Source organism: Lygodium microphyllum, chromosome 23 (assembly GCF_053477565.2).
Source record: "Lygodium microphyllum isolate KBCC chromosome 23, Lygodium_microphyllum_v1.1.10, whole genome shotgun sequence".
Lineage (NCBI taxonomy): Eukaryota > Viridiplantae > Streptophyta > Polypodiopsida > Schizaeales > Lygodiaceae > Lygodium > Lygodium microphyllum.
This window is the reverse complement of record NC_141157.1, coordinates 28,930,443-28,951,924: the sequence shown is the minus strand read 5'-3', so window position 1 is coordinate 28,951,924 and position 21,482 is coordinate 28,930,443. Positions and strand designations below refer to the sequence as shown.

At 42.8% G+C, this 21,482-nt stretch overlaps 1 protein-coding gene across 3 annotated transcripts; it reads right to left on the bottom strand.

Annotated features, from left to right (window-relative positions):
- Window positions 1–640: 640 nt before the first annotated feature.
- VPS15 (protein kinase family protein / WD-40 repeat family protein) lies at window positions 641–21,473 on the bottom strand. 3 transcript variants are annotated; one of them, XM_087663594.1, is made up of 14 exons: window positions 20,643–20,759; window positions 17,567–17,664; window positions 8,452–8,526; window positions 8,232–8,354; window positions 8,064–8,144; window positions 7,812–7,972; window positions 7,627–7,706; window positions 7,378–7,483; window positions 7,105–7,281; window positions 6,398–7,018; window positions 2,808–5,666; window positions 2,475–2,728; window positions 2,209–2,314; window positions 641–1,419 (listed from the first exon to the last, which is right to left on the bottom strand). In XM_087663594.1, exons 4-14 carry the CDS (start codon window positions 8,245–8,247, stop codon window positions 1,243–1,245), a joined length of 4,638 nt encoding a protein of 1,545 aa, XP_087519720.1. In that variant the 5' UTR covers window positions 8,248–8,354; window positions 8,452–8,526; window positions 17,567–17,664; window positions 20,643–20,759; the 3' UTR covers window positions 641–1,242. The 3 variants fall into 3 exon arrangements, with proteins under 3 accessions (XP_087519720.1, XP_087519718.1, XP_087519719.1); XM_087663592.1 differs by lacking the exon at window positions 17,567–17,664 and having other exon boundaries at window positions 8,064–8,109; window positions 20,643–21,473; XM_087663593.1 differs by lacking the exon at window positions 17,567–17,664 and having other exon boundaries at window positions 641–1,416; window positions 8,064–8,109; window positions 20,643–21,473.
- Between the last annotated feature and the right edge of the window lie 9 nt (window positions 21,474–21,482).

Genomic DNA, 21,482 nt, shown 5'->3' with positions numbered 1-21,482 from the left:
CATTACTTAAGACAGTTCATCTCACAAGCACAGTTAAGCTCTGATTACACACACTCGGGTGAATGCGGGTTGTGCCCGGAGAAGTAAGACCCTGTCCATCACGTTATCAAGCAGAAGCATCTTTGAGCTTCTACAGAGGAAACCAGAAACGCTTTTCCTGGACTTCCAACTAACATGACATTCATGCACAATACATTCATGTGCGAACTTGCAAGGCCCAAAGAATGATCTATGGATGTAGTAAGTTAACATGTTCATGGACCTCTGACAAGATGAAATAAATCCAATGTCTCCTATGAGGAACATTACTTGAACAAGTGTTCTCTCAAGTACAGTTGCTCTCATTATTGGAGATTATACTTGGGTGAATGCAGGATGTGCCTACAGTAAGATTTTGTCCATCATGTTACCAAGCAGAAGCATCTGAGCTTCTATAAATGATACGATTAAAGTTTGCAGGGCAATTTTCAAGCTTGATGGATCGGCACAACATTCATTATGGAGACAGAAAACTATGATTGGACAGAATTGCCTTATGCACCAAGGATCCCAAAAGTGCATAAATCCAATGTCACTTGTTGCAAGGCTTCAATCCTACAACCATTGGATGAGTTGCAGAGTTACCAATCTTAGTCATGAATTTAAACAAGATGCCACCATGTTTTAGATTGGAGGCATAAATATTGAAAATAGTGTCAACACAAACCTTTGAGCAACAGAACAACTAAAGCACGTGAACTCAGACATAGCAAATGGCAAGTCTGATCTGTCACGGATGTATAGACGAAGGGTACATATAATTTACATAAATACTAGCTGTACCTCCAGGAAGAACAGATGACTAGTCTACGGATATAGAGAATCCCAAAAAGAACAGCAGGACCGCCACAGCCTACAACCCTAAAGTATGGGTGTTGTATTCACAATTACTTACAGAATCACCAAGCATACATCTTTGAGTGTGATAAGAGCTATTGGGGACAGAATACAACTTTTGGAGACCTGAAACATTGCACTCTGACCCCTCCATGCATCCTTTGATATGGATTCTCCTACTTTGATCCTGGTCCCAATGCTTCCACGGCCTATTATGGCAGGCACTGAAGCCAAGATATTTACACTGAAGTCCATAAACTTGACACCTAGAATGTACAAAAAGAATAGTTCTTCTTGGACCCTGTCCATACAGCACCAGGTGCTGTGTTATGTACTGCAATATCTTAGGACTAAGTTGCCACGAGTTTATCTCCATACTTTTATTGACCCATCACGACAGCTGGAAATGAGAAGCCGCTGATTAGTCTGGGCAGAAGCCAAGGATAGCACCGAATCACGATGGCAGCCCACTGTGTCTGTAGCAGCTGCTGCAAAACATCGCCTGGCTGCACTTTGGATCCCCTGAGAGTGATTGGAAATCTCCTGAACAAACAAGCAAATATATAGGTTCAATCATTGTTCTAAGTGACAAGTAATGGCCACAAACACCTACTTTCAGAGGTGACGTTTGCATTCTTGATTGATTAATTATACTTGCAGAGAAAAAGGGGTAACTGTAATTGGACAAGTCAACAAAATGTGCATTGAAAACATTTTAAATCCATTTTGTGTGGTTTGCTAAATCTACACATAAAGAGGTGCTACTGATTTTTATGGTCCAGAAGTCTGCTAAACACCAAAGGTTGAATCGGAAAAACTGCAGAACGAGAGGGACAATCCAGGTTATGTAGAACTGCTGTGGGCTGTTGCAAAAGGTTCTGAGATGTTCAGAGTCTACTGTTTGTGATACAACTACCACTATACTAAACCTAATAGGATTATTTGATGATAAACCAATATTTATGTGGACTTGCCCAACTACATCTACTAGCAGTCATAAGTTCCGAGGTTCAACTAACAGTTTCTCTCCTGCAAAGATTCAAGAATCAACATTCATAACAGTAACCAAATGATAACTTCCAAGTGTGAAGTTCTAACCCGTCCAAAAATGACGACTACTTTTTTGAAGAAACGAAGATCACAACTGCTAATATCTAAAGGTCTTGCTTGGCTTTACGCCATAAGCAGCATCTTTGATCAAGCCAAGCAGTTCCAACTAATGATAGTCAAAGTTAAGCAAATGATTTATCAACTAAAAATTAAATCCAGCAAATTTAAGTAACCCGATGCCCAGTCATCACATACACATTTCCAGTCATGAAAGGCAAATACCTGAACAACTTGCACACCTGCCACCACCCTGGCATCAAATTTACATGTCTCCAGCACATTTGAGGCTTTCACAGTAGGTCCACATACACAGTAACTTCTATCAGGCCTGTAGAATTTCATACCCAAAGAATTAATTCTATCAAAGACACTGCTCACTACCATTATCCCTTCAAAAAGTTCTCACATTATAGTTTCTAGCTTAAGCTCATTTCTTAAAACAATCTCCTAAATTCTTTTCTAGTCTCAAAGCCCCATTATGAACATACCTTAATCGATCCCACAAGCGGACTTTGCAATCAGTGCCTCCAATTAGAACGCCAGAACCACCAGACAGAGGCAACAGAGCACGAGCACCTGGAAGGCGTGGGGATGGTTCATTCAACTCTTCCAATTTGTAATCACTCCTCTTTGATCCCTCCATGCGTTTTGATTCGGCAGAAGCTACAGGCTTGGGACGAGCCAAAGCAGCAGGAGCTTCAGGCAATTCAGAATCTGGAGTCTCAAATGCATATCGAAGGACCTGCTTTTTATCAAGACCTTTAGAACAGTGAGATTAAGTTCAAATTGTGCTGATTAGAAGTAAATCCAGGATGGCATACCTGCTGACAGCTCCCATCTTCAGCATTCCAAAGGGCAACCTCATCACGTCCTGCAGCAACATATACAAATGGCCGAGAAGATATTACTGATGTAGAATCTGACTGAAACATCAAAGGACACATGCTCTCCACTGAGCAGTTTGAAGGATGCTGCCAGCTGTTGACTGGGATTTGGAATCTCAGGTCCCAGAGCGTAAGCACACCCCTTGATGTTGCTGTTATTAGCCAATTACGGCAAGAACCGACTGCCGTGCTGGTGATGTAACCCTGGGAAGGCTTTGCCTTCAAGCAACACGCATTATTCTGTGCTCTTATATCATATAGATAAATGTTATTGCGCTGTGTAGTATAAAGTAGCATGGTTGACCCATCAGAGATATAACTCTGCATTGACAGCACCGCTCCCTCATGAGTTTCTAATTTTCTAACCTCTGTTAAGCCAGAATATCTTTCCACACCCCCACCTGATCTGGCAGCATAGTCCACACAGAAAATATGCACTACACCAGTACTTGATGCTACAGCAAACTGAGGTCCAGTACCAATCATAGTTGTACGAAGTGCCCTTTCTCCTTGTAAGGAGTGTGTAAGCCGTGATCTGAAAGAAATATTGCTTTCTAGCCTTTTGCTGTCCCAAACTTTGACTGTGCTATCATCTGAAACACTAACAAAGAAGCTATTGTCAAGTGACACAGCAACTTCATTCACAGCACGTTGATGCTCCTGCAAATGGGCAATCAGGATACCACGAGGGCGCCACTGGCTCTCGGGCATTGACGGTGAGAATGCTTGTCCTCCTGTATCTGTTGACTGTGATGCCCCCAACCCTGATTCAGTCAAAGGCACAAATCCTTGGACACCACCATCATTAATGTCTCTAGCTCTGGTTATACCAGCTCTCGCCAAGCCTCCAAGTTCACTTTCTTTAGAATTAGCATCCCTTATAACTTCAAAAACTCGCCGAGGTCCAATGACACTAGCCGCATATGCTGAGCCACCCATAAGTTTCAAGGAAGATGATCCTGACATTCCAACCTGCCTGCGAGAGTCAAGGACAGTGGATGATGGTGAATGACCTTCGACCCACTGAGGAGACGGAAAGGGCAGACTACTAGATGTTTCAGTTAGGGTTGTCATGTGAAATGGTTGTGATCCATGACGTGTTGTAAATATCCTACTCCAATCCTCATTATGAGACAGTGGACTTTGATTCTCACCTCGCTTCTCGGTCAAGGCTACAGAATAATGAAAAAGAATTCCCTCTGATGAACCATCATAATTAGAATAGTATCCTGCTCCAACACCTGCATTCATTCCAATAATCGAGCTCTGTAGCTTCTCTGAGTTTTCCATCTCCCAATTATGCATACGGCTCTGCATTGTACTAGAAAGACTGCGGATATAGCTTTCCATAGCCTTCATTTTTTCTCCATCATCAGCTTCTGTGAATGGTGGACGCTCACCTTGAAAAACAGGACTTAGGAAAGGAGGACGCTTTGCAGCAGACGCCCTTGAATTTTTTGCTGTCATGGTGCTGCCCTCTTTCTCTTTTCTTGGATCATTTGAAGTTTTGGACCGAATCACATCTAATGCCGGTTGCTGCACAGCTTTGGTTTTTGCTGCCACATCCACAGATTCAAACTCTATTGGAGACTGTGAAAGCATAGCATCACTAAGCACACGATTGAAAACCTCCCGTGACATTGGTGGCTTAAGGCAACTTGACAATGCAGATTCCAAACATAAAGAGACAGGTTCCCTCCTGAGAAATGGTGACAAAATGGGGAGCAAAAATGCATGTGAATCTACAAGCTCTAGGTTCGCACCCGCTGAGGTTACAAATGTTATTGCAGACTTCCTCACCCATTGGCTAGGATGGCATAGGAGAGGGGCAGAACGTTCTACTGCCCCAAGCAAAACTCTTTTTCTCAGCAATTTGTTCACACATAAAGCTGCCAAACACTCCAATGCATTCACTATCACAGTTTCTTCCAAGTTGCTCAAGGCCTGTTCAATGTATGGAAGAAGATAAGCCTCAACACTAGTCTGTCCCACATACAGACAAACATGTACAATTTGTTCGAAAAAGACAGCCCGTAATTGTTCATCCCTGTCATTGAGGAATGCTGGAAGCATTGGCAACAGAATATCGTTGCACTGCTTTTGGCCAAAAAAATCACACAATTTTGCAATATGATGTAGAAAGGCTCTTCTTATTGTGGGAGTTTGTTTTTGTCCCATAACCAACTCCTGTATGACACGAGCTATTGTTTCCCGAAGTTGAGACAGCTCTGATTCATACCTGCTATTTTTATGTTGCAAACTCAAACCAGCCATCCTGACGGTCATAGGCCCCCGTAAAGACTGCACAGATTTATCCAATACTCCTAGTTCAGTCATGTATTGAGAGCACTCTAAGAAACGGCATGCTGTCTCTGCTATTTTATGGACATTGTCGGCGTAGCATATGCGCACGCTTTCTTCTGGATCATCAGGAAGCATGGAGAGAAGAGGTAGGATATATTCTGGAAATATCTTCGCATCACTGGGAGGGAAGTTTTGCACCAAAAACAAGATGTTACACACAGTTTGAAGAGCAGCACAACGCACAATTGCAGCTGGATCAGAAAGCAAAGCCACAACATATGGAAGAACGTGTTGCAAGCGAGCATCGTCATCTATGTATAAACAAGCTTTATAAAGCAGCTGGACAGCTCCCCTTCTTGCTTGAGGAAGCTTGACACTGCGAACACTTGCACAAAGTAATGAAGCTATCAAAACCATTCCTTCACACTTCAACATATGGGTCCCAGATCCCAAATCATCAGATGTAGGAGTTTCTTCATTAGGCAAACCACCCTGCAAGTGGGACAAGTAAAAGCAACTGTGAAATCTCTCTCTCTCTCTCTCTCTCTCTCTCTCTCTCTCTCTCTCTCTCTCTCTCTCTCTCGTGTACATACATCTCCAGTCTCCTCCCCCCCCCCCCCCCTCTCTCTCTCTCTCTCTCTCTCTCTCTCTCTCTCTCTCGATTGTGTCCCTCCCTCTCCTCGTTGTGTGTCAAACCAAGGTTTTGACTAAGTCAATGTACACGCATGGAGGTCAACACCACAAAAAATGTCCTTAAATTTTGGGAAAATATATCAAGGGTGGAATTGCCAAGGTCAATGTACATGCACAGAGGTCAGCACCACAAAAGTGTCCAAAAATTTGGGACCATATATCAAGCGTGGAACTGTCAAAATCAGAAGGGAGGGACAACCATATAGTGGTAACTATAAAACTATAGACAAAAGAAAGATGGAAATGATTGGCATATTGCATGTTGTCCATGTTGTACACGCATATGCATGGCTAATAAGGGATCTGTCCAGGTGCCAACAAGTAACAATGCAATGACTCTGCAAACTTTTTAGACAGGAATAAGCATGACTTGAATGTGTTTCCCACATGTGCAAGACCAGTCCCAACTCCTGAAGAACTTTAAAAACCACAGCCTTCAAATTTCAATGCACACATGCATGAATAATGCCTCTTTACCAAATGCTCATGTCAAGCTCTCTCCCAAAATAAACAAATCAAGCATTTATCACCTTCCCTACAGCCAATTCCCCTTGCCGTGATGATGCCTTTGCCATGGCAACTGCTGCAGCTTTTACACGGTGTGTAGGTACAAAGTTCAAATGCGTGGTATACACGTTGTCCATCAAATATGGACCTTCAAAAACAGGACTTGATTTTCTGGTTAGAAACCCTGTATTTCCAATTTTCATTCCAACACGTTCTGGAGAGACTGCCGCTTCAGAGATGCTTTGAGACAGACCACCCAGTTGAGTACTACTTGGGCTGAGCAATGCCAAACTTGTTTCATCTTTATCAGGTGAGATATGAGAATCATTGCTAACACTAAACTTGTTTCCAATTTGTCCACCTTCCAGAAGGGTGTTAATGTCCTGTATAAGCTCATGGTTTGATGAACTTGGCAGATATGTTTTAAAATTTTGATCGGTCATAGGATCACTTTTATTTTTGTTTGCCCCAGTTGATAAAATTTGGTTCTGTGAAGACTCTAGCTCTGGAGTCTTGCCTTTCCCCTCCTGTAGAATGATTTCACTCGTGTCTGCTCCACTGTCCCCTTGGCTCTTAAAGCAGGTTGAGGAACTTTCTAGCATCTGCTTGCAAATTTCCGTAAAAGCACTCTGAGTGACTGCCACCTGTAAGTGATGTGCAAACACTAAGCTCAAATATGTACAGAAGTACTCTCTAGAACATGATTCTGCTTTTGCAAAAGGCACCTTACCCTTGTATCAATGTCCAGTGGAAGCAGGCATGAGAAGAAACTGTGAAGGAGAGGAGAGAAATAAACTGGGAAAACTTGAGAGCCCCAAGTTTGCATATACTGTTCAGCTGTGAGGCGAGAGGCAGGATCTAGCTGAATCATGTGAAGAATCATCTCTCGTATCCCAACATCAAGTACCTATTAAAAAAAGAACATAGTCAAAGAGCTTGAAAATTATGGACATCCTTTGCCAAGTTTCATAAAGCATTGTTGTAACAGGTATCTGTAACAGACCTTCTGCAGTGAAGGGCATGGGTCATACTGTCCTCTGCGATAGGCAAGCAGCTTTGATAAGTTAAATAGTGCTTGACCTTCCAGGAAAAGTTCTGCGATAACACAACTAACCAACAAGGTGTAGAATGAGAAAATCATGTGTGTTACATTGAAAAACTTTAAAAGATCCACAATCACAGATTACACAAACACTACTTTAGTCTCAATAGCAACCAGATCAACACATCTTTAGGCTCAGCTATCACATACCCAACAGAGAATATATCCATGGCTGGTTTCAGAGGACCATCTGTAATGTTGTCCACATCTCCGCCAGGCTCAAAGAACCTCTGATCCAACAACAATAAATAAATGCATATATACACCAAAACACGAAGCACATGTCTCAACATTGCTCATCAAATTGCAACTAGCCAAAGATAAGAAAGGCTAACCTCTGGGGCAAGATAACAGCGCCTTCTTCCTCCTGTGTCAAAAAAGAATGAAAAGTCCGAAGGATTATCCACAGGCAAGAAAGTTGGTTTGAAAGAAGCAAAGTCCGCTAGGTAGAGCCAATTCCATGATGTTACAAGCACATTCTCACACTTAATATCTCCTGCAGCAATAAAGCACAAATTAGCCATGGAAATGATGTTTGGTGGGAAATTTAGAAGCCATGGCTTCGAAAAGCATTGAATGATAGTTACCATGGCAAACTCCACGTTCATGACTTTGCTTCACGGCAAGCAGCAGCTGCGCAATTACACAGCTCAAATCGGCAAATGCATCTGAAAAGCTAGCAAAAAAACTTCGAGTCACCCCATGAAGTTTTTCTTACAGTTTCCCACCCCAAGATTGGGAGGAGTAAGGACTACCTGAAACGCAAGCCATTTCTTCTCAATCATGCTCAGGAATGGGCGGGTGCTTATCCGGTCATGTAAATTACCAAAAAAATATTGACGAAGAAGATATGCAGCTTTATCAGTCTCCAGCCAGTACTGTTCCAAACATAACATTTCTTTAGACTAATGACACCCACAGTGAAGCACCAGTAATATCAAAGATAAAACTTGCAACTCAAAAAGTGATCCTCACTTGAAAAGGCCAGATATGTGAATGCTCAATCTTTCTCAGCTGCTCACGAATTTTATAAAGCCTCTTTTCATGATCCTGTGACCACCACCAAGTAAATTAGAACTCCATGTATCTGCTCAAATGAAAAGGTTTAAGCCTGCCAAAAGCAGGCAGGTATTTCTTTTGAAAGATTTTCACTGTTGTTGGACCCTTAATAGAAGTGACCAGATCAAATCTGACCGTGCCATGTGCCTGACATTGTGAACGTGACAACTGTAAAAGATAAGTGAGACATTTAAGAGCATGTGCTGATGGAACTAATGCCATAATAAAAGGGTAAGACATAAGGCCAGATAGGAGACAGTAAGTGCCTCTAAGACATGCAGGAATATGACTAGAAAGACAATAAACACTCTACAGCAAGTCGACAATGAATGCCTACTGCTGAAAGGCACATATAAAGCAGATGATGAAAGTATACTACTCAAAGTGACAAGCCAAAAAAAAAAGCTAAAGTGGAGCTCCATCTCAAAGCTTTCTTCCACAAACTCGATTATTAGACTTCTCTAATGGTCAAAACCCATGTCTTTTAATGGCAGCCTAAAGCCTTTGTATAACCATACAGCCTTTGGGCACATTCAATATGATATGTACAGCCAAAAAGTAAGTATATGTCTATGTCTGTGTGTGACTCACTACTATATGCCTGTGCATGCATATATAGGTGCACATGAGCACGTGCCCAGTAGAAGAGCACCCACAAAAAGGGGGAGGTCTACCAGGGCGGAAACCTCCACTCATGCCAAATGCAAAAATGCAACAAAATAATCTGAAGAAAAATGCTAAAGAAACAATCTATAGTGTGAAGAAAGAAGGGCTAACAAGCCATATGAATGTGGATGAAAACTCAAAAAGACTTTTAAAATGTAAGGTAAATACAAAGGTTTCAAATGATATGACAAGATACCCCAAACTAGACAAAAGCCTTGAAGCTACATGCGGTTCACAAAAAGATATAATGAAAAGAATGTTGAATGGTACATGATGGATCCACTCAAAGGAAGCCAACGTGTCTTTATGTATCTTGCTCTACGTCCATCTCTTGGTTGTGAACCTCCACCAGAGTCTGGCAAGGACATTCAGAGCTCAAACACAGTCTTTGGCCGTCACTCCTTTGCATATGTCAGCAATGTTCACCCTAGGCACATCAAATGGAGACATTGGGATTTTCCAGTTCTGTCCTGGTCTGTCCAGCCTGCCCACTCACTTTTCTGCAACCCACATGGCTCCCTTATCACTTTATTTCTGAACAACTGCCACCTATCTACTTCCATTTTATGCAGCAAATTACTTTGCTTCCTCGATTGCCAACATTCTGAGTGGAAATGTCACCTCTTGTGTTACACTCAACTGCATGAGCAAGTTTCCAAGAAGACCACCTCTTCTCTGCTTACCATCTCCAAAGTGGCCTTTGGTTTCCACTTCTATTAAGGGGAAATCTGAAGGCGGCAAGAACTCTCAAGAAGGGAAGCCAAGTCCTAAAAAAGGTCACTCCACTTCTTTTGACAGAATGAAAAATATTAGATCAGCCTAGGAGAATATGCTTAAAAGGGATAGATATTGCACTAACTGCCAATCACCAAGTCATGTGGATGAAGAGTGTCGTTCCAAGGCCAAGGTAACACCCTTGTAGAACTCCCCACGCCCATCCAACGTCAAGCACATGGCTACTCCCCCTAAGCAGCCAAGGCAGTGGAGGGGGTTTTTTTTCTTTTCTTTTCTTTTCTTTTTTGTGTGTGTGTGTGTGTGTTGTGGGGGAGGAATGGATGATGGGTCAGTCCCCTGCTTAAAAACTTGCTTCCATACCTCCTCCTACTCTTGATGCCCACACGACCTAGTTGACACCCATGGGAAATTGGCTTATAGATAGTCCCCCTCAATCAACACCTTTGCACAACAACTAAAGGTAGATCTTCTAGTGGAGGTGCTTTCACTTGATGACCTTTTTCCATCTATGTTCTCAGCACCATAGTCAACATCAACTCCTCCTTCAGCATCAACATCCACAATTTGAAAGGGGGTTGCTTTCTCCACATGGTACATTCACATTTTGGCATTGTCTTCTTTGTATTCAACATTAGCATCACTTCCCAATTGTATCTAGCCTTTGCACTGCAATAGCGTCTCCCTAGCTCCTCCAACTAGAGCGCTTTTTCTTCATTCTTCATCATGGTTCTTGGCACCACACAAAGACCGACATCAAGTTCCTCTTCCTCCTTGGACATTGACATCCATGGTTGAGAGGGGGTTCCTACCCTCCATTGCTCCTTGGGGGACAAATTCATCCCCAACTGGCTCCTTAAATCTCCCGAAATTTCTGATTCCAGTGACAAAAATTCGAGTTCCTAGGCCTTTTTTTCTAAGCATGCTTCCCGAGAGGGCTGTCAAACCCTGATTTCTACTGTAAATTAGGGCTTACAGCAGAGTTTCATCAAAATATCCACCTCCAATGGCTGAATCTACCGGAAATTGCCGAGGAGGAATGAGAATAGGTTAGGGGATGAGAAAGGATGTTGAGGAGAGAGAAAACCCTGATTTTCTTCATGTGGTAAAGGTGAAATCTGCTGCTTCCCTGCCTTGACAGCCCCAGTAGCTGTAGTTAACAGTCAAGGAGTCCCAAAACGTTGTTGCCTCCTTCTTGGCTCCTGTCATCTACCTGTTGGGAGCCTCTACAAACTGTCACTTGCTGCCTGGGCTGATTTTCCTCCTCTTGAATGTCTCCTCTTGCTGGCGATGGCTGCACAACCTCTCCTCCTACTATTCCACACACCCCGATGGACTCTCCCCCTCTCTCCCAACCTCCCATCAGCCTTTCTTCACTTGCACGGGCAAGTTTTGCTGGTGGCAGCCTTCCAAATCCAATTTCGAGTATTATCCAACTAACCTTATTAAATTGATTTTCAAATTATTAATTTTAAATTTTAATTTAATAATTATGTATGACTCAAAAAAATAATCTAACTAGCCAACAATTAAATTGGCTAGGCCAATTTATCACCCAAGTAATCATGAGCACTCATTAGCCTCAGAACTGCCATTATTTAATTAATTAGTGCTAATTCCCTACTCTCACCACTGACATTTATAGCTAATTCTAGCCCCAATTCTAACACCAAGTACCGCCTAGTACCTATCAAGTATAACTTGTTACAACTTTTGCCTTTGGCACCAACTGATATCTCAAGGCCCTAGATATTGTGAGAGAGTGCAATGGAAGAGGAACACGCACACAAAGAGAGAAGGAGAAGAGAGAAGACAACAAGAAGACGAGAAATCTGCGCTAAATCTGAAATGAATATTGAACACAATGGTAGATTGATCAATCCTTGCATGCAGCCCAAAGCGTCAGTGAGGGCACTGTATCAAGCTGGAAAATGATGATAGCATTAGAGACGGTGATAGAGACAGAGTGTGCAGCCAACATCCCTCACAAATGCCGAAGAAGAATGGCCAAGTCAGAGTGTGCACCTGCAAGAGGAAGAAGGAATGATATACCCCAAATGGAGGGCTGGCTATATATAGCCAAAATGCCCTAAAACTGGCCAACTAGCAGCCTAGGCCTCAGAAATTGCAGTTGGCTAGTTAAAAACTGGCTGACCAGCCCCAAATAATGCACACAATGTTGTCGCCTTGAGGAAAATAGGCCGCCTTGCTCCTAACGCACACATACTGATTGCTAACCATTGCAACGGTTGAGAATTGGCTGCATGCATGGTGTGAACACAACTAAATCAACTAAAAAAGAAATGCATGCTCTAGAAAGAGCTGCCTCCTGCGTCAAAACACATGATAGATGGAATGTCAGAGCTCCTAATGTCCCCATTTGACTTGGACTGAGGCTCACAAGCACAAGATGACAATGGATGACAAATATGACTACTAACATCCAATCTTAAATCCTAGATGCGGTTGAAGGCCAAAAAATATGTGAATCCAAGGGTGATAGGAAGAGTGCCAATACCGATGAAGTTTGTTGATATAGACTCCCAGTGAAGAAGCTCCTCAAAATCCTAGGAATCCCCCTCTAAAACAATAGGGGCCAAGGAGTCAACAATCGCATCACCAATATCATCCCTCTCTAAAGGGATGGGAAGTATGAGGGAACCATGAGAGTAGGTGGAGGATGGGATGGAACCTATGGAATAGATGGTGCACAAGCAAGAACACGTGCAGCAATAGACAACTACCTCAAAGGGCCCTACATAAGAGAAGGGGAATGGAGCCTGTAAAGCCTACTCTCCTGCCAACTTGTCACTAAAATAGGTTTGGAAGAAGAATCCTCAAAAAGATGGCCTACTCGATGGAAAAAACCCGAGTATCAAGTCTAAGGCCATAAACTAAGAGGAGTGGAAAGCCCCAAGTCTAAAACATGTAGGACTTCCGAAACGGGGCTCAAAATAACGGCAAAGTGCCAACATCACTGATAGGCACCGAACAAATGTCACCAATAATGACAAGACCCTCAAATGGACAAAGATCCTATAGAAAATCTCCTCCTAGAGTCATATGACTCGAAGCACCGTTGTCAATAAGCCAAGGCCTCTCAGAAGACGAGGCATCCCCTAAAGAAGGCACACATGGATATGAAGGAACACAAATTCATAAGTAACAATTGATGTAGAGGTAGAGAAAGGGTAAAATGTTTTAGCTCCATCCTTCGCTCTTAGAGGAAGGTGACGGTACTTCTTCTGACATTTCTCCTCAAGATGTGCCCCCTTCCCACAATGTGGCATCTAGGCTTCTCTGAATCTATGTCAAAGCCTAAAGAACTCTCATGTTTCTCTTTCTTGGGCTTGGCCTTAGATTTCTCCTTCTTTTGTTAGAAATTTAATCATCCCTTGGACAGGCATTGGCAGTTTACTATTGTATGGTTAGTACTCTTGGGCTTGGCCTTGGATTTCTCCTTCTTCTATTAGGGATTTATTCATCCCCTGGACAGGCATTGGCAATTCAATGTTGTATAGTTAGTACTCTCATGCACAGGTACGCATTTCCTATTTTCAGTTCAGACAGTTCTATGCAGTCTCCAAGTCCTCTCCAACATATCCAAGTCGTCGGGCGGGGCCAAACATGCCATGTAGGATGCCACATGGCAATCCATTTTTTTTTACACAACATTTATGTGATTATTTTATTCAGAGACTTCATTTATGCAGCACTCGGCCAGTTTTTAACAGCCGACCTGATCAGATTTTCCTATTTTTTCAGCCTACTTATAGGCTGGCCTGCCCTAGTCGTTTCTCACTTGGTTTTCAGATGGAGAGAGAGATCGGCTCACAAAGATATATCCGACAGCCCATGTACCAATCTGCCTTCTTCATTTTAGCATTCATCCATTGCAGATTTCTCTGTTCTACTATCTCTTTTCTCTCTACTTCTCTTGTGTCCATTTTCTTTTAGTCTGGTCATATGCTTCCACATTCGTTGCACTCTGACGTGGTATCATAGCAGCATTGAAGGGCAGATTGATCATGGTTAGACATGAACGGGAGATTCAGCGGTACAAAAGCTTGTGTTTTCAGCATTCAAGGGCGAACAAAAGGATTGCACATTGACACAAGGCTAAGGCAAACAGGTGAAGCATAGGAAAGGAGCGAAGAAGTTTTTTGCGGGTTTTTGCTCTTCATGAAGGAGAAAAGGCTGTGTTTTCAGCCTTTTGGAGTAAAGTTTGGGTTTTCATTGCCTCTGGCGGTTGAAACAAGTTTGGGACAAGTAGAGCAAGCCCTAGTAGGCTGCGTTTTTGGAGTCAAATGGGGCTGCCCTTGTTTTTGTGTAGGTTATTCAAGTAACAATGCCTTCCAAGATTGACATGGAGTTTCAAGTTTTTATGGACCATAAGGTCCCCGTGTTACTGGTTCTTCCTTCCGATCAAAAGCTTAGCAGAAAGAATGACCACATTTGGTAGGTAATGATACTTGCCATCCTAGAGTCCTATGATTTGGCGGAGCTCATGATGACCAAGACGATAGATTGTCCTATAGCTTGTGATGCCTTCGAGCTTTCTATTGATGAGAGAGCTGAGTCGATCATGGTACATGCACATTGGGATAAATTGAATGCCCAGATCCGCTCCTTGCTCTCTCTCGTGCACTCCACCCATTATAGCGCACATCGAGCATTTGACTATTGCTCAGGAGATATGGCTGGAATTAGACCAATTGTACAATCATATGACCGTTGTGAAACACGTGTCTTTGGAGGTACAAATGCGGGCGCTGAACCCACCCAAGTCCGCTTCCATGCGGAAGCATGTCAATAAGCTTCAACAATTACAAATCTAGGCTTAGAACACAAGGAAAGTGATTACCTCTCAGAGGACATCCAACAAACAAGGGGTGCTTGTCTCCAACAAGCTAGCCAAGTTTTGCAAATCGTGGCATTCACCAAGAGTTTGCCAACACGAACACACCTTAGGAGAATAGCATATTGAAGCAAAAGAAAGGCAGTATGATCGAGATGGCACAGACTATGATGGAGTATCAATAGACACCTTAGTATCTATGGGCCAAAGCAATGGCCACTGCCATCCACATCCTTAATCAGCCACCTAGATCAGCCCTGGTTGGTATGCCACCTTTTGAGGTTATTTTGGTCAAAAGCCGAATGTCTCATATTTCAAGGTGTTTGGGTGCAATGCTTATGTCGCATCCCGAAGAAACAAAGGGACAAGTTTGAATTGACTTCCAAAGACAAGTGTTCATGGGTTATAGCTCGTAGTCCTAGAGATACAAGCTTTATGATCCCCTTTCACGAGAGAGATACACAAGTCAAGATGTTTGATTCGTAGAGTTTCTAGCTATACAAGGGATATTGAACATCCCATACTTGGAGATCCATGTGACAATGGGGCACTTGAGCCAATGCCTTTGGAGCCTATGCCTCTTGAGGCTCCACCAGCAGTGGAGGAGAAGATTGCTTCACCGTTGGATTCACCCGTTGAGACAGCATGGTGGATGTTCCAAAGACTTCGGCAAAGGCAAAGTGGCAACAGGAGTATTAGCCTCCTCCTTGTTGGGCATGTGACACACTCCGTGATGTAGAGATTGAGGGAGTTCCTAAGAAGTGGCAGCCGCAAGATGGTGTCAAAAGATGACGTACCAGCGAGACAATAGGACTTGCAGGGAGGAATACGGAGTAAACTCGACAAACATGGAGAAGAGAAGAGAAGAGAGAAGAAACTTTGATGAATGGAACGATGAAGTTTTGAATCATGGAGTGAATGTGATACAACGGAACAAGGGTGCCGTAGCACAAGGAAGATGATGAAGACAGCTACGAACCATGAACCGCAATGTCCTCCTGAAGAGGTGTGAGGATAGTGGAGAGGCTGGAGAGAAGAAGTGATGGACTGAATGAATCAACCGTGAGGAATGAATGAGAGAGTGGCCTATAAATAGGCACAGTCAGTCTAGGATGGCGCCCCTTTTTGGGGCTGCAAACCCTAAACACAAAACACAGAAACGCAAAAACGCAAAGTGCGGGTGAAGGGTGAAGGGTTTCTCAATACCCCCTCTCAGGCCCAAAAAGGGAAACAAGAGAAAAGTGAGGTAGAGATGCAATGCTACATGCTGAAGAATGCTCATGCAACAAGTGCCAACACAGTGTCCCTCGTAGGGAAATTGTTCACTTGCCCAAGCGCCCCAGTACAAAGATGATGAAAACATGCAATGCATAGGAGGAATGTCGGACTTTGTGTAGTGTCGAGAACCACAAGGATATGCCCGTACTCGATCTCAGGAGTTGACTCCATGTTGACCAAGCGACCAAGGCAAGAAGAAGTGGAGGAAGAAGATGTAGGGGATCCCTAAGATCCAAGATTTTCACCTGAAAGGGACCCTGCAGTAAAGAACAATAGACAGAGTGAACTGGAGAACCTGAAACTGGAATGGCAGCTGGGTGGCCAGATCTGCCCTGAAAAACACAGCCTGTAGGAGATGGAACGGAGCACGAACTGCAAACAGCACCATGATGACTGCAATGTCATCTGTGTCAGGGTGTAGGCAGCAATGGAGAGGCTTAGGAATGAAGGGGAGAATGATAGAAGACGAGAGTCCGATGAAGAGAGTGTGATCTGATGGCTACATAATGAATGAAGTGTGTGCCCTATTTATAGGCATTGGACAGTCTTGGGTAGTGCCCCAGAATATGGATGCCCATCCTTTATGGGGCTATAAGTGTGAAACCAAAAGGAAATTAAGGAAAAGAAATGCACTTACTGACTAGGTTTCTACACACTCACAATACACAAGTGTACTCTATTCCCCAACCCAACCCTCCCTATCATCACTCAAACATTGACACTGCAATTGCCGTGGCCAAGAATGCCTTTGGTGATAAGAATCATTTTAATGGGTCAAATTTGACGACTTCGTCAAATCTCATGTAACAAGTGCTTAAGCCCTTGGTCTTTGGGCCCTAGTTGTCAATCTGGAGAGTATATCGGACCCTCCACTTGCCCACCTTGAGCATATCTATCAATGGAACACTTATAATGCTAGAGTGAATGCCAAGTTAATGCAAGGGTTACATTCTAAGGTCTACTAACAATTACAACACTTTCTCCTAGGCATTCGATCATTGGAGTCTTCTTCTCAATTGCTCTGTAGTGAGAGATCGAGAACCCAATGCATCAAGCTCCATCATGAGCTCCAAGAGTTCTCCATTGAGGATAAGGATGATCTCAAAGTCAAGACGGTGGACTATAGTTACTCGTTGAATTCACATGTTTTCTTAGCCAAGTTATACCTGTAAACTCACTATTGCATTTTATATAAACTACTAAAATATCAAGATGGTCCGATTATCCCCCCACAATCAATTGTCTACTTTCCAATCACAACAATGTGGGAAACTACAATATTCACAACATGCATAACAACCTCTTTGCCAAAATACATCATTTGCAATTCTTACAAAGATGACATCACAATTAGATTCACTATCAAAAACAATCAAGGCCAGTCATTCTTTGATCTTTCCCCAACCTTTTAAAGAATTTTCTATCTTCCAATTTTGTTTCCTCTAACTAGCCTACGCATCATCAATTGTTCTTTGATTTGTGATTTGGTTTGGTTACCTTTTCTTAGGTTCATCAAGACCATGGAGAGCCATGTGCGCCTTTTGCCATGGTGATTACACATTCCTCCTCTTTCATATTCAGCCATCTATTTTGAACTGCAATTGTGAATGCACAACAGAAAAGAACAACACCACAGAGTGAGGAGAAGGTGGAGACACAAGGAACACAATGGAATTGAAGGAACAAACTGACTGAAACTGAAGGTACAAGGCTGAACTCTGTCAGCCCCAACACGCAGCATGGGGCAACAACAAGGGCAATGGGGCAGGAGGATGATGACAAAATGGTGAGGAGGGCTGGCAACAATGATCAATGAAATGGAGAGGAGTAGCAGCAGTAAATAGGGCTTGCCTATTAAACTGGCCGACCTGCAGTAAGTGTAGGTCCAACTCTGAAAAAAAGCCGCCTGGCCAAAATAGAGCCATCCAGCACTGCCCAGCCAGAAGTACCTACCCGCCCTGCCGCGTGGCACAAATGCCTGCCCAATTGTTGGTAAAACAGGCTGCTAGTATATACACAAGATCAGAACTCCACCTAAAATGTCATGGAGAGAGAGACAAACAGACAAAGACTATCAGAGCTCCAAACGTCCTTATCTAACTCAAACTAAGGCTCACATGCAAGAGATGACCACACAAGACACACCTCTACTAACAGAAACATCCTATACTTTGGTTTTGATTCTTTAATTTTTGCACAGATGATTTTCCTCCTAAAAATCCTCCATCCTTGCTTTTATGTCAAAAAGAGAACTTCCTCCTCTTTGGCCCTTCGAAAATCTTGTCCACCATCCACATTGTGTTCTGAAACTTAAGACTTTGGGGAGATTCTCTGCAGTCCTTCATGGTTGGGATGTCATATGTACTGCCTGTGTTTGGTTCTTCAATGATATGTATCACATACAAGTAGATACATGAAGAGAACCAAAAATCTATTGAATCTCTTGCTGTAAAGAGCAGCTAAAAAGACAGCAAAAATGGCATATGAATGCTCTTTTGAATTTGGCTTTCTATTTCAGCTATGGCCTCATAAAAAGATGATTCCAATCTCTCTGTATGTTGCTGAAATTGCGGCACTTTTGCCTGACACGGTCCTTCAAACTCTCAACAATGTCTAAAAAAGTGTTTTACTGCTTGGAAACAATTAAGACTCTGCAAGAACTAAAATTGTTCAGAAACTTGAAAGAAATGCATAGCTGGACAAACTACAAAACTAAAATAATTGTTGCATAGTCATCACCAAAAACAATAATCCAACATAGGTTTGAAAAAATCAGGCAATGTTGGTATCTTAAAGTAGCTACAAACACAAAGGATCAAGGCTTCATATATGGATATATGAAGGCAATCATAGAGATTTCCCCCTTCCCAATCCTCTATTGTTGATCCAATCACTAAACCTCATAACGTATAATACACACAAAATTGTGCCTCCGTATCACATATCATAGCCTATTTATTTGGGTATGAACTAGGGTAAAGAGGCCCATAGCATGGCACCTACCCATAATCCTAAAATTCCTCCAAAAATTTGTGTTTGACCTACAAATTTATACATCAAATCATTCGCTCGGCCATATGGATACTGCAAAAAAATATGCATGCTTGCGATGCAACATTGTGAAGATAGAAGCAAAAATTGTGATTGACAAGTATAAAAAAGGCCCGCTGAAGCCCATAAGCCAAGTGGGTTTTGAACCTTTGTCCCCCAATGGAAATCCGAAATCATCCACACAACTCATGCCTTGACCACTTCATCACCCACAGTTCACTATCACTAGCCCTCAAGTGAACAAAAATCACCACATTACTAGGGGCCACAACTTTATTGGCCCTCTTACCCTATTACACATTCTACTGTTGTTCTCATTTGATCCATATTGTGCAACATGACCTGTATCCTTTCTAAAATCTTCCCTTTTGGAAATGTGAGTTCTCCTAGATTACACAAGAATATGCTTCACGAAGTATAGAATCCTCCATAAGCACTTGTAGGAAATGTGAGTTCTCTCAAATTACGCATGAATATGCTTCACAAAGCATATTATGCCCCATAAGCTATAAAGACACAACAACCATACAAATGGATTGTGAGGAAAGAAAGAAAACGTTAAACAAATCAGTAGCTCTTTGTGGCTCATATTACACAATGTTCTGCCTGTGTTCTCTTCATATTCACATTACACAGGGTTGCAACATCATTCATGTCTGATCCCTACACCATAAAATTGCTTGTTCCTAAAGACACTTGAAGTCATTCAATATTAGAATCTCTTTTTTAATATCTTCATCCTTTAGAAATCAATACCCATAACGTGGTTCTTAAATTCACAAAAAATTGTTCCCTATTTGATAATCCAAAATCAATGACTTGATAGCAGACTAGCTTATCTTCACATCATATAACAACACCATGATTGATTCATATCTATCTTTTGTGAAGTAAGGACAACCAAATTAGTTGTTTTCAGACCATCAAAGCACATCCTATATCACATTCGTGATTTTCTCTTATCACAAAGTCTATCAAAAATTTTACATACAAATACTCTGCATGGATGTAGTCTCTTTCTTTATAGGCATGAAGACAAAAGCTATAGCTATGCCCCTGATTCTTCAACGAATTAAACCAATGGCTGCAAGTATGCCCTGCTTCTTCGAGAAAATGTAAAAGCCACACATATTTTGTAGATGAGTGACTGCAGTCATGTCAACATCTCATCAACAAGTGTTTGCAGACATGTCAGCATTTCATCAACGAGTACTTGCGGTCATATCACCAATTCATCTACGATTGTCACAATACTGTAAAGGAAAACACCAAACACACACATGCACACACACACACATGCACACACAGACACACCCCATAGTCACATGGGTCAGGTTTTGGGGACGGGGACAATAATTGCGATCCTCCATCACCATGAGAGGGGGCTCGAACATGGGGACAGAATTGGGACGGTATGGGGACAGGATGGAACTGGGATGGGAATCTGGGAAATGGCCATCCCATGTTACTATGACACACACACATTTGCAGAGCTCCATACAGAAGGGACAAGAACTGATACCTTGAGATCAGGAAATTCTCCGCGCTTGAAGTAGACCTTGACAAGAACGAGACCCTCATCGTGGATGCAGAGGACAGATTTGAGGAAGCGGCCACCACCGAGGGGCTCCTTGAAGACAAGGTTGCAGGTGCTGGGCAGGTCATGGAGGTAGTACTCCGAGGCAGAGACTTGGGTGGTGCGAGCAAGCTTGTTACCCATCTTTAGCTTCTTCTTCTTCTTCTTCTTCTTCTTTCTGTGCGTCTGTCTGTGTGTGTGTGTGTGTGTGTGTGTGTGTGTGTGTGTGTGTGTGTGTGTGTGTGTGTGTGTGTGTGTGTGTGTGTGTGTGTGTGTGTGGTCCCTTTGCTGTCTATTCTCTCCTTACAAAGCAATGTTCTAAGGTGAATCTATCACCCCTGCTGTGCCCTATGAGCATCTTCAGCCGCTTCTTATTTCTGTCTCTCTCTTTCTCTGTGTGTGTGAGAGATCCCTTTGCTTTGCTTTCCCCTGTCTACTCTCCCCTCAGAAAGCAATGTTTTTCGGTGAATCCATCAACCCTGCTCTCCCCTATGGAGCTTGTCGCCAGTCTTCAGCTTCTTCTTCTTTCTGCCTCTCTGTGTGTGAGGTACCTTTGCTTTGCCTTCCCCAGTCTTCTCACAAAGCAATGTTCTTCGGTGAATCAATCGGTCCTGCTTTGCCCGACGGTCCTCTGTCATCGAAGATCTCTACAGTCGGCTATCAATCAGGGCAATCCCTCAACTGGGTCTGATTTTCTTCTGCCACCATCCTAGCAGATAGACTGCTTCAATTCATCTGCGATCCTTCTTCTTCTCCTGCGCAAGCTCTTGCAGTCATTCATCGCTT